Raw genomic sequence first — 13502 nt, 5'->3', positions numbered from 1 at the left:
ATGGATCTCGCTGACCAAAACGCCCCACTCAGTGAAGGCTAGCAATTGGAAGTGGAGTTTCTTATCTCAAGCTCAAATGCTCCTGGATGAACTGTAAATTAAAAAAACAGAATTTTGTTGTGGCAAACTTTAAAGAATGTTTGTAGTACAAGCAAAAATTCATCATGAAATCACATCGGTGCAAGGTGTTACTTTCAAACGCATTTTGCATGCACTTGAAATATTTCTTAAAGTTTGCCAAAAAAAATCAAAATTATTTGGAGTATATATATATATAGAAGATATGGTAGTGGAGCCGGAGCTGATCAAGTGATCAACGAAAGGCTAGAGTAGGAGTACTTGCCTCTGTTCTTTTTCTTCACATATACCGAAAGAAAAAGAAAAGAGAATAAAAACAGCGGTCGGCAGCAGCAGGTGCACAGCCAAAGTCACTCCACTTACTCCACAACGCCCGAAGTCCCCGTTCCGTTTCCGTTGCAGCGCCCCCCTCCTTTGTGTTTTTGCCTTCCTCCCGGGTCGCGATCGCCGCCTTTATTACCAGTCTGCCACACGCCCCGACCTCGCCGACAACCTCTCTCTTGGCAATGGAGAGGCAGAGGGGTGGTTCCTCCCCCAGCCGCCCCGCGAGCCCCAAGAGCCTCCTCCTCATCTCCTTCGCTTCCTCCTCCCTCCTCTTCTCCTTCCTCTTCTCCCTCTTTGCCCTCCGCTTCGGCCGCCCCCTCCACCTCCCCTTCGCCGCCTCCATCGGCGCCAACGGCTCCGCCACCGCGGTCCCGCCGGTTCACGGCGGCGGTGGTGGTGCAGGGCTGGAGGTCGAAGCGGAGGCGTTTATTGGCGGCGGAGGCGGGGCCTTGGGGGAAGATTTGGCCGTGGAGGGAGACCGCCGCGGGCGTGCTGGCGGTTTGTCCGTGGGCTCGGCAATAAAGGTTGATGAAGCCGGCCATGGAGGTGGGATTTTTGAAACCCCCGCGGGTAGTGCGGTTTCGGAGAGCCCCGAGGTTGCGGAAGCTGGAGGCTATTCTCTCCGAGGTTTGGATTCGATAGTGGAGGAGAAAGGAGTTGTTCAAGGTGAGAAGCTGGCGAAAGATTCAGTTTCAGAGAAACCCAACTCCGCCGAAGTCGAGAACCTTAGCAAAGCTGATGTTGTCTCGACAAGGTCAAATTTAGTCAATGCTTCTGCTTCCGGTGGAGCAGCTGCGTCAGTGGAGAAATTGGATAGAGCCAAGTCGACCCAAGCTGTGAATTTTTCCATGGAAGCTTCAGGTCCTGCATTGGGGACAAAAGGCGACGGTGGCCATCCAGGAGAAAAGGCCGATTCCTCTGTACAAGGGGCTTATGCCTCGCAACAGGTGGGCCAATGGAAAATCTCAAACCATTCAGCCGCAAAGAGCAACTCAGGAGAAGCTCCAGCCAATCCAAAAAACAAGCAAGATGCTAAAGTGATTCAGGAAGCGGATCAGAGAAGAACGGATTTGGCGAGAAGCAGCATAGCGCCGTGCGATGTTTACGATGGGAGGTGGGTGTTCGATGAGAGCTATCCACTCTACGCAAGCAATTTGTGCCCATTCGTAGACCAAGGGTTCAGCTGTGAAGCAAATGGAAGAACCGAACAAAAGTATACCAAGTGGAGGTGGCAGCCAAGGCATTGCAATATCCCTAGGTGCTGCATTGTTACATTTCCCCGGTTCAATGGTTGCTAAGACTTTGGGTTGGAAATTTTGCATTTTACTACCTTAGGCTTGGTATGATCAATTTGGCATCTGCTAACTTTGCTTGCTGTGAAAATTCAGGTTTGATGCTAGGAAAATGCTTGAGATGCTGCGTGGAAAGCGGCTGGTGTTCGCAGGGGACTCCCTTAACAGGAACCAGTGGGAGTCCATGATGTGCTTGCTGAGAGAAGCAGTGTCAGACCCCGCAAGGATTCATGAAACCCGTGGCCGCAAGATTACCAAGGAGAGAGGGGATTACAATTTCAAGTTCCTGGTTCGTATGTCATGAATCTTCTGTGGAAGTAGTCCATTCAGTGTCTAAGGTACTGTGTAGGCATCATATGGGCATGGTTTCTGCAGGACTACAACTGCACTGTGGAGTACCATGTCACCCATTTCTTAGTGCATGAAGGCAAGTCAAGAATCGGCCAAAAGCGTGCAAGGACACTGCGGATCGATACCATCGATCGGAGCTCGTCGAGATGGAAGGGGGCAAATGTGCTTGTGTTTAATACTGCCCATTGGTGGTCTCATCATAAAACGAAAGCTGGGTGAGCGCTGATGAACTCAGAAAAGAATTAACCGCTGTTTTTACATTTTAGTTAGTTTGCATGACAGGCGTTTTATCTGGTTACGGTTGTTTAGATTTATACAAATTTGAACTAAAGGCACGCCACTTATTTTGGGACGGAGGGAGTATGTTTCTGCAAAGGCGTGCAAACCAACATAATTTATGGGATCTAAATATTGCATTTGCTTGCAGATTGAATTACTATCAAGAAGGGGATACTGTCCATCCCCACCTCGATGCCTCCACAGCTTTCCATCGAGCACTAACCACATGGGCATCATGGGTCGACCGCTACATCGATCCGCGCAAAACGCAAGTGTTCTTCCGAAGCTCGTCCCCATCACACTTCAGGTTTGCTCCCTCTGATCTGAGCTTTTCAATTCCAATACGGGAAACTTCGATTTATTTGCTGCAATTCCCAATAAGCAAAACATGGTCAGCAATAACAACTTACCACTGGTTTCAGCGGCGGGGAGTGGAATTCTGGGGGGCACTGCAGAGAGAGCACAATGCCTCTTAATGACACTCGTGCAAGGCCGGTGCCCGAGAGAAATGCGATCTTGGAACAAGTAGCGAAGCAAATGAAGACTCCTGTAACAATTCTGAACATTACCAATCTATCTGGGCTCAGGATAGATGGCCACCCCTCTATGTATGGGAGTAAGGCAGGAGATTTAACAGCATCCAGCACCCAGGACTGCAGCCACTGGTGCCTTCCTGGAGTGCCTGATACATGGAATGAGCTGTTGTTATACCATTTAGTATCCTCACATGAGAACGGTTTTACAAGTTAGTGACTGGCTTGCCATCTTAAAATGTCCTCTTGTCCCAGCTAATATTGTGTACAGCAATTATTTTCTCTCTGGATATAAATTTTATGATTGTTTTTAACTTCTATTTCATCTCTTCCCAGCTGGTTATGTGTCAAGCAAGTTGTGATATGGATTCTGAAACATTTGCCGACATTTTGCACAATACTACTAAGAGAGTTTAAGACGCGAATAAAATTCATCTTTTACTTGCCTACCAAAAGATAAGACTTATATAGCATAAATTTTTATTGCCATCTTGGTCCACTTCAACATGTAGATGTTCAGGCAACTCCAGTTTGAAAACCATGTACAAGTTCTCAAGAGTACAGGCAAGCATGTTCACACACAATTATGTTATCATTCAGACTATCAATAAAAGCTTATTTGTCAGTCATCCACAAGGTTGGTACTTGGGACTTTATTTCTTAAGGAATACACATTCTTTTTATCAGGCCAACAATCGGTCTGCCTTGTATAATGAACTGGGATAGAAGTTTGTTGTATGGCAATAGTTTACAGCAGCTTCTATCATCGGAGCTGCTCTTCAGCTATCAAGCAACTTTGTGTGCTCGACGATGAGAACCAGACGCTTCATCCTTCTTTGCTCCTTCTGGTCTCCTAGCCCAGGCTGGGGCTTGGTCCGGTCCATACCGGTAATCATAGAAGAGTTCGGCACTAGCTTCAATATGCTCCCTTGCATAGATACCAACCCGATGGTCACCGGCCACCATCATCACCTGGATAGGATCGTAAGATGAAATGAGATTACGGCAAGACAAAGCATGAAGCTGCATTGTATTACAATTTACAATAGATTACGGTGAAGACAAAGCATGAAGCGGCATTGTACTACAATGCTTACCTTTGCATAGCAGTTGGGGCTGGAGGAGTGATTTGCGAACTTCAATTTATCCCCCTTCCGATATGCATCCAATACAAACTGTGAAGCAATCAATCAAATTAAAGGTTACCACTTTGATTTCAACCATCTGTTATTTTTTCAATATGACTGTATGCACATGCACGGCACGTGATGCAGGGATACCTGGTCATTTAAATCAAAGAGGAACGAAGAGTTTGCCCGGTCATAAATTTTGCCGCGTTTGTCTGCTTCTTTGTGAGAAATCAATTCACCAGTGTACTCTCCAAGATAGTCATTCTTATGCACAGGGTTCTGGTATTGCAAGAAACAAAAGTAAAATTAGCCAAAAGAAGAAAGGGAAAGCTATCACACTCAAACAAGCTTCTGTGATCTGACCTTAATGAACGCACCCCATCCTGCAACGTCCGATTTTCCAAGCAAAATCTGAATTATGATCAACAATTAGCATGAAACAGGTAGCGTACAATGATGTGAAGAGGACAAAACTACAGGAGTATGTTATCACCCTTTGTTGTTGTTTTAGGAGGAGCTTCATGTTTCCGCACTGGTAACCATCACCTCTTTCTGGTGGCTCGCCTAGTGAACCATCTCCACAGCTGAAGAGAATGAACATCATGTGAAGTTTGGCAAACTAAAACACGCCATAAATCTGAAAAAAGCTAAACATGTGCATGATACGTAGCTAAAAACAAATCATTTAACCCTATCAAACAGTTATGTCAACATCTACAAGGAGATCTTATTTTGTAAGTGCTGATTACCTCACCCAGCAGTTTCTGCAAACATCCGGATCACATTCCCGACTGGCAGCAAAACATGGGCATTGCCTGCTTCTGCACTGACTTTTTGCACAATGACAGCCTCTAAATCTGTTTTTGCAGCTTTTTGAACACCTAAATATGATAATTAACAAATGAAGCCAGGGTCAAGTTTTTTCTTTGGATTTGCTTACACTAATGAAGCCAGGGTCAAGTTTTTTCTTTGCATTTGCTTACACTAATATGATGATAAAAGAGAACTGTAGATGCCATTAGTCATTATATGATCACTTTCACTTTGCGTGTCAAATACTCAATACACGCCCAATACTAAATGTTTTTTTCTAGAATGCATATCTCTTGTCTTTTCAAGGAAATACTGTGGATGCATAAAATATCTTAAGATATAAGGTGGGTAACGGATTTTTGCTCGATATAATGGGAACATACCCACAGTATTTCTCACAGCATGTCCCATTTTCCACACAGGGGCAATTTTTGTTGCACATTTCCTGGCACCCACATGGTGTATACTGTCTGTCACATTGCTTCCCATCACCAACTTTTTTCCTAATGGCTGGATGCCCTGCAGCCTTCGAAGGATATTTGTGCTTTCGAGTTCTGCCCCTTCGACGACAGACTTTTGTTCTCACAACCATGCCTTGCTCCTACAAATCCATGGACAAAAAATTATGATGCTGGCGTAACAATACCAGTGGAAAATAAAGTTAGTCTCTGCATGTTTTGACTTTTATATGTGCAGTAATACTGATCCTGGTTGCTTCATTTGTGAAGGCTGGGCTAGTTAATGATGGTAACTTGTAATAGGTGTAGTTCCTAATGGAAGGCTGAGACATGCACTCCTCCCATATCTTTCTGTCACTAAGTTAGCGATTTTATTGCATCTCTCCCTTTTTGCTCAATAATATTGCAAATGTTGCTCCTCGAAATGAAAACAGAAAACCCACAGGAGCAGTAAAGTATGTCCTTAATTCATGGGAAAATGACCTATTTGTAACCCCTAAACCACTCAGACTTTGAAAATCTACCATATTATGAACTCTGGCTGAACAGCAGTTATACAAACCATCTCTAAGATATTTCACTTTTGTGCTGAAAGAACACCTAACTTCATCGGAAGAAACAGAACCTCAAAATCAGGAGCATCATGCCATGCAATAAATACTAACTGAAGTATGAAATCTTTCTGCAGCAGCAGCAGTGACTGCATTGAGAACAATATGACTGCCAGCATTTAGCTTGTTTTAACATTCCTAATCTGAGTACATACGAAATAGTGAAATAGAGCAGGAGACTACCAACGTGATTCAATACATACCATGTAGTTTTGTTCAGTTTCTGTGAAATCGCCCGAAATGGATTTACTCATGTTTGCTGCACCATTGTTGTACATGTAGCTAGCCACTTCCATGCAGGTTTTCAGGCCACATAATAGGTTTCTGACTATTAGACAGCTGTGGAATTAATCAGGAAAGCAACAGTTCAATTAATCAGGGAAGTCTGTTTCCACAAAACCTAGGGGGAGATAACACTTGAAATTGCACCTTATATATGTAAATTTACCTATTTTTCCCAAATATCTCTATTCCCTTCAGATATAAATCCCTCTCTAGGGTACTCCAATGAGAAAGAGGGTGCTCCCTGCTGGAACTGAACAAATTATTTGCTGAAGATTCTTTATTAGTATTTCTTGCTGCATCCTCAGCAGTACTAGTTGGGCTTCCACCGCAACTATCTTTATTAGAAATTTTCTTATTGGGGTCATCTCGTTGATTGCCTCCAAATTCTCTGATATCTGGTCTTGTGTCACCAATCTCCGAAGTAGAATGGTTATTCAATATATGGCTTGCAAAAGGAATATCTGAAGCAAGCATCCTTGGCTTTTTATAAGGGAAATCATCACTAGACCTTGGTCCTTTAGAAACCTTGCGCTTCCCTAAACTTCTTAGAAGCATATCAGTGGATACATTTTCAGTTTCAGAAGCATCCCCAGAAGGCAGTGTAGTATGTTTTTCAGCACTTTCAAAAGATATTTTTGATCTGCTGGTTCCAACAGATATACTTGATTTAATGATTTCTTCCTCTCGGTTTGAATCTTCTGATTCAGATACCATATCAGAACCAACTTTGTGTAAGGTGGATCTTGACTCCATATTATGTGTTGCAGAAGAAGCATAATCATGTCTGCGCATGTCTTGAAATCCTTCTCTTCTCTGTGGACAAACTAATACCACAATTAGCCTCAGAGCACAGTAAACATGCTCAACTGAAAGGACGGATCTATAAAGTTATTAGTAGCAATTAAAAGACCAAATATTGTATAAAAAGTAATCGGCAGATTGCCAAAAAGTAACATCGGTCAAATTCATTGCCGTTGGCATCCACAGGTCGCGTTTCTCATTTCGCATTTTAGAAGAAGTGCTTGATCCAGTACTAAAAAAACTCCAGAACATTCAAAGATGTAGGACATGTTACAATGTGCACACCTACAAAATTCCAATACCAGGTCCAAACGTGCTGTGAAGTACTTAAAAGATAAATTCGCTCCATTCACTGTTCAAGCGTTCATATGTAATACAACTATCACTTGTCTTTTTGGTTCTCAATAGCACAGTAGAATTTAAAATCAAAATTTTGCAGATGTGCATAACAGAGTGAATTGTAAAAACTAAGGTTTTTAGTATCTTTGGAATAGTGGATCGTGCCGTTTCTTCCAATATCTACAAGGAAAACCTCGGGCACCAAAACTCTAACAATGTTCCCCACCAATAGAAGTTCAGTAAAATAGTTTCATAAATTTGCTACAAGGGCTGGTACGATTTAACTGAAAACCTAAAGAAAAATAAGTTAATGCCAATGAATATAATTGTAAAATCTGAGGTGAAGCATACTCGAAGGTAGCATTGGTCACCACATGGACTCTTGTTTCCGTCGAGCTCAAACCCACAGGGTTGCTTCTCACTCTGACAAGAATAAGAGTTAATACTTAGCAGCGCAGAGAAGTAATTTTATTAGAACATGAAATGAATTGTTACTCACTGGGAATACTAAGTTTTGAGAGCAGCCATGGAGACGGCAATCAAAAACCTGAATGAACATATAACATCAAATAAATCACACCCTGATGAACATAGTTGCACAAACCGACATTAAAAACAGGACTAGAAGTGGTAGATTGCCAGAAGTAGAATGTACCAAACATCTGCGGCAGAAGAGATTATCAAAAGAATCCAAAACTATATCCACAGTCTTGTCAAGAGGAAGTTGGCTCTCTATCTTGTCAGAAAATTCAGAGTGCTTCTCGTGTTTCTCAAAAAGAAATTCAGATCTACCCTGGAATTGTAATGAAATCAACAGAAACAATTGTAAGTCAAAAGACGTTTGCTATTTGTGGTGATATCACTTAATGAAGATCTTGCTGCAAAGAATTTGTATTTTTCGTGGAACATCACCTCGATTTCTGAAGGAGATGCATCAATAAACTGACAGATAACATTTAAATCCTCTTGACTTAACCCGCGTTCCTGAGTAGCTTTCCTGTAGCAGATAGTTAGAAACTCAGAATCAGACAAGTTATACATAGTTTTTTTTTGCAAGGTTGATTGTAAAGAGATGGGGATAGCATTGCCATGATAGCACATAACAGGAACATTGTGCAAAGTAGTCATAATTTTTGCAGGATAATAATGATTAAGTTAACCAGATCTAATTAAGGAGTTCCTATTCTTATTCAAAAGTTTTTTCGAGAAAACACAAAAGTTTTGCGTCTTTGAAAAGGTATATTCTTATATGTGCACAAGCAATTTAATTCACATTGCTTGACTAAATGAGCACTTTTGTCACAGGTTATTGTGGCCTCGAGAAAGTGTACCCATGTACAGACAACTTGTCCCTATTTAACTAAGTGTCACCTAAATAGCAGTCGATTAAATATTTAGCCTTGGTTACACAAATGTTCACAAAGTATAATATAAGTAGATTCATATTAAAGCATCCAACAAAAAAATGTGAAGTCGTAAACTAAATAGAACTAAAGTTCAAAAAGCTTGTGGTCTAAATAGAACTAGCGTCTTGGTTGCAAAGATCAAAGAAGAAGCTGCGCTCTGGGCGACCGCGGGTGCTCGAGGCCTGCGTGTCATCCTCCCACAGACCTGGGACGTCCACTGAGTTTATTTTGTGTTTCTCGTCTGTACTGGTGCCTCCTAGGAGGATGTAACAAACTATCTCTCTCTTTTCAATATAATGAAACGCAAAAGCCTTTTTGCGTTTTCTCGAGAAAAAAAAAGCTCGTGGTTTGTTTCACAAACGAACTTGAGGTTTTCAGTAGCACTGAGGTTGTGAAGAGACCAACATTGCATCTCGAATACCATGATAAGTGAGAAAATGGCAAAATTGGTGATGAAACAAGGTATTAAAGAATAGTCTACTACTAAGTCCTTCTAGAATCTGTGCCAGCCAGCAAGCATTTTCAAGTTTAACATTAGTAGGTATAAAAAAAGCATCTCGATTGGCCACTATAGATTCTATTATTATACCATATTAGCTGATCTTCTCCTTCAGTGAAAACATGCTTCTCTTCCTCAGGTTGTGGAATTTCTTCATCACTTTCACTGCAGATTAGAGCCTCGTTGCCAGCTGAATCATAGTAAATTCTCCTCCTACCAGCAATTGATTGATCATCGGCCATTCTTTGGTTTCTGCGCTGTGTTGTTCCAGAAAGAATAAATATCAAAGACAAAAGGAATGCAAGAATTGTCCTTATACCGACGTATGAGCCATTTAACAAAATCAAACTACTCAGAATAAATCCAGCTAATAAACTTATGCTAAGTAGCACGACGCATCAATCATGTCGATAGTCATATTTCTTGGAATGATCATGGATATACAGAATGCTTATGGATTTGCATATGTTCTTAAATTACGGAACATTTCCCCACTTCATCCCAGAGCAATATCCTTGATAACGCTATCTGAACGTGTCATGCTCAAGTAATTAAATATATTATTTGTCAAATTCTTATGCAGCTCCCCAAGCTAAAAAAAAAAACTTCTACCTATGGCTTGCATGACTAAGTTGTTCAAATGCCTGAACCCATGCACATTCGAGTATCCACGCATATATATATCTCAAGTTAATTAACTCTATCATGAGTTCATGACTAAGTTGTTCATCTAAATGCATGCACATTGAAGTATCATTTCATAAATCTCAAGTTAACTCTATATGGCATATGAACTAGTACTATAGAACTGAAGAGCAACCTAATATTAAGTCATCAAACAGGTCAAATAGAGTAGCAACACTATACTTGTCCAGGAAGATCCACGTGGTGTACGGAGGAATCTTATCAACCAGCGGCAGCTTCACAAGCTGCAAAACGATGGACTGTGCACTGTCGCCGGAGCTGGAGAGCACGAGCGTCCCGTCGGCCGACAGGTTCTCCTCCTGCACGTGCACAACCTCCCTCTCCCCCGACCCTCTCGCCAGGTTCCACCCAACGATCCTGGACTGGCCCTCCGCGGCGAGCTGCGACAGCACGTTGCTGCTCTCCGAGCCCCTCGACGCCGCCTCGGCCAGGGCGGCCACATCGAACAGGCCGCAGGTGTGCTTCCGCAGCGCCCTCCTGTTTGCCTCCAGTTTCTCCTGCCAAAACACCACACAGGGCTCAATCACCGGACCAGATTGAGTGACCCGAAACTCACAATTCACAACGAATTCTGTAGATGCGGTCGGTGCTTTACCTTGATCGAGGCGAGGCGGGCCTGTTGGATTTGGCGCTTCAGCTGCGTCAGCTTCCCATGGAGCGCCATGAGTGAGGAGGTGCCCACGCCGAGCCCCTGATCCGGCCGCTGCGGAGCACGAAAGAAAAAAAAAAGAGGGGACGGAAAAGGATCGAAACCGATCAGATTCGGGAGGGAGATCGAGGTGGGGAACCGGGCGGCTAGGGGAATCGGAGGCCGGCGAACGCTACCTTGGGGCCGTCCCGGTGGGAGGAGGAGTCGGAGGCCTTGGACGAGGACGACGCCATGGCGATGGCGCGAGCCGCCGCAGGCCCACACTCCTCCTGCTCCTCGACGCGAGGAGCCCTGCCTTCTCTGACCCTTGTCGACGCGACGGCTCTGCACTATACTCCTAGCTAGCAGCATAGGCAGGCTAGGATCCTCTGCGGGAGGGTTAAAGTCTGACAGGTAGGTGGCCTGGCGTCAGTGGGGGCCTCTCGCTGCACGGGCTTCTGGATGGGCTCGCGTCACGTGGCGGCGGCCGTCGTTGGGTAGCGAAGGATTGAGAGGGTCCAAGGGAGGTCGTGGCCGTCTGCACCGTGTTGTGCTGTGATCCCGCTGAGCGCCGACCACCGTCCACCGGTGTGGAACGCAATGGAAGCAATGGCGGAGAAAGATTTGCGAGAGACGTTAGGCTAGCCATAGTAACGATGGCCGTTATCATGCACTCGGCGCTAGCAGACACGCCGATGTACCAGACAAATTAAAGAAGAGAGAGTTTTAGAGTAATTTAGATAGATACCGTATTCTAATAAGTAGTATTATGCTACTATGTGACAATAAATAAGCTCATTCATGATACTATTTCATAATACTATACACGTAGTATATGATATTTCCTACTATGAGTAGCTTTAAGAATTCACCTGCGCACAGAACACAAACACACTTGTCCAAAAACACGGTAAAACGGTTGTCAATCCTTTTGTCTAGCTAGTTACACGATTAAACACAAGTGATAGAGATATACTCCCTCCGTTTTTATTTACTCCGTATATTAGCTTTGATGAAGTCAAACTTTATAAAGTTTGACCAATTTTATAAAAAACAATATCAAACAAATTATATGATGTGAAAATATATGCAATTATGAATCCAATGAAATTGATTTGGTGGTATATATATTAATATATTTTTCTACAAATATGTTGAAAGTATGTAAAGTTTGAATTTAGACAAACCTAATATGCAGAGTAAATAAAAACAGAGGCAGTAAATAGTAACAAGGTAAAAAAGGCAAAATAGTAATAGCAATCGTGCAGAAGAATTTAGTAATGCAGAATAAACCCAGGGTAGACCCGGGCATGAACAACTCGGCCCAAAAGCCCGACATCCGGGCCGGGCTCGGGTTTAGCTTTTCCGCCCGAAGCCCGGCTCGAAAGCCCGAAAATAAGCTCGAATAGGTCATAAATCAATATTTGATGACAAATATAGGTATAATATATACTCCAGCAATCCCATAATATAAGAGCGTGTAAAAAACGCTCTTATATTATGGGAATGATAGAGTATTTTAAATACCCTAAAAACATTATTTTAATAAAATAGACACTGTTGATGTGTTCAAGACCGGGCTCGGGCTTTAAAAATCTCGGTCCGAACTAAGCCGGCTCGACGAATGCCCAGGTTTAACCCGGGGGGCATAGTTCACTAGTGGAATCTCTCTCGAAAACAATCAAATGGCATGGTAAACAAATTACAGTTGGGCGACCGACCAAATTGCAATATTTATGAATATGATCATTCATGGTAATCTCATTTAGGCATTACGTGTATAATAAGTAGACCGTTAATCCAACTACATCTACTAGTAATACTCCACCCCATAACCGCTATCCAGCATGTATCTCAAGATATTAAGTTTGCAGGAAACAAAGTATCACAATAAGCAAGATGACATAATGTAAACGAGAAGTCAATCAATATACACAAACCCCGTTGTTTTATTCTTAGTGGCGGCGATACAATACGTGCCTTACCCCTTTTTGTCACTGGGTTAGATCACCACTAGACCTTTTTGTCACTGGTTTAGATCACCGCTAGATTGAACCCACGACGAAGCATCACTCCCTCTGGAAAAAAACACATCGAACTTGCCCAAAAAAGATAGACAGATCGTAGAGTATGCAAAGCTATTTTATTGTATAACAAGGAAATCTCAAAAGATTCAACTGATTTCAATGAACAATCTGATCATAAAGTGACAAATTCATCATGTCCCAACAAACACACCACTTTATTACATCGAAGTGATCCTATGTCACGCAAACATAATATTGAAGATCCAAGAGAGAGAGAGAGAGAACCATCTAGCTACTACTATGGACCCCTAAGGTCCTAATGAAACTACTCACATATGATCATGGAGGCAACGAGGTTGATGAAGAAGGCTCCGGCAATGGCTTCCCCCTCCAGCAGAAGTCCAGAACAGGCCTCCAGATGGGATCTTCGTGAAATAAGTGAAGGAAATATGCCCTAGAGGCAATAATAAAGTTGTTATTTATATTTCCTTATATCATGATAAATGTTTATTATTCATGCTAGAATTGTATTAACCGGAAACTTAGTACATGTGTGAATATATAGACAAACAGAGTGTCACTAGTATGCCTCTACTTGACTAGCTCGTTAATAAAAGATGGTTAAGTTTCCTAGCCATGGACAAAGAGTTGTCATTTGATCAACGGGATCACATCATTAGAGAATGATGTTATTGACTTGACCCATCCGTTAGCTTAGCACGATGATCATTTAGTTTGTTGCTATTGCTTTCTTCATAACTTATACATGTTCCTATGATTATGAGATTATGCAACTCCCGAATACCAGAGGAACACTTAATGTGCTATCAAATGTCACAATGTAACTAGGTGACTATAAAGATGCTCTATAGGTGTCTCCGATGGTGTTTGTTGAGTTGGCATAGATCGAGATTAGGATTTGTCACTCCGAGTATCAGAGAGG

At 42.6% G+C, this 13502-nt stretch overlaps 2 protein-coding genes across 3 annotated transcripts; one reads left to right on the top strand and one right to left on the bottom strand.

Moving 5' to 3' along the window:
- Positions 1-457: 457 nt before the first annotated feature.
- LOC109742835 (protein trichome birefringence-like 6) lies at positions 458-3177 on the top strand. The gene is made up of 5 exons (XM_020301933.4): positions 458-1660; positions 1791-1983; positions 2070-2260; positions 2473-2631; positions 2747-3177. The coding sequence occupies exons 1-5, from the start codon at positions 585-587 to the stop codon at positions 3072-3074; spliced, it is 1947 nt and encodes a 648-aa protein (XP_020157522.1). The 5' UTR covers positions 458-584; the 3' UTR covers positions 3075-3177.
- Positions 3178-3320: 143 nt separating this feature from the next.
- Positions 3321-11001, bottom strand: LOC109742834 (histone-lysine N-methyltransferase EZ1). 2 transcript variants are annotated; one of them, XM_020301931.4, is made up of 17 exons: positions 10730-11001; positions 10500-10607; positions 10067-10401; positions 9290-9451; positions 8207-8291; positions 7950-8087; positions 7794-7841; positions 7646-7717; positions 6318-6967; positions 6073-6208; positions 5184-5401; positions 4737-4868; positions 4481-4571; positions 4351-4398; positions 4138-4266; positions 3955-4032; positions 3321-3829 (listed from the first exon to the last, which is right to left on the bottom strand). In XM_020301931.4, the coding sequence occupies exons 1-17, from the start codon at positions 10784-10786 to the stop codon at positions 3644-3646; spliced, it is 2673 nt and encodes an 890-aa protein (XP_020157520.1). In that variant the 5' UTR covers positions 10787-11001; the 3' UTR covers positions 3321-3643. The 2 variants fall into 2 exon arrangements, with proteins under 2 accessions (XP_020157520.1, XP_020157521.1); XM_020301932.4 differs by having other exon boundaries at positions 9290-9456; positions 10730-10904.
- Between the last annotated feature and the right edge of the window lie 2501 nt (positions 11002-13502).

The sequence above is a fragment of the Aegilops tauschii genome, chromosome 4 (genome assembly GCF_002575655.3).
Source record: "Aegilops tauschii subsp. strangulata cultivar AL8/78 chromosome 4, Aet v6.0, whole genome shotgun sequence".
NCBI classification, from domain to species: Eukaryota; Viridiplantae; Streptophyta; class Magnoliopsida; order Poales; family Poaceae; genus Aegilops; species Aegilops tauschii.
The sequence above is the reverse complement of the archived record's forward strand: the minus strand, read 5'-3'. Positions and strand labels throughout refer to the sequence as shown.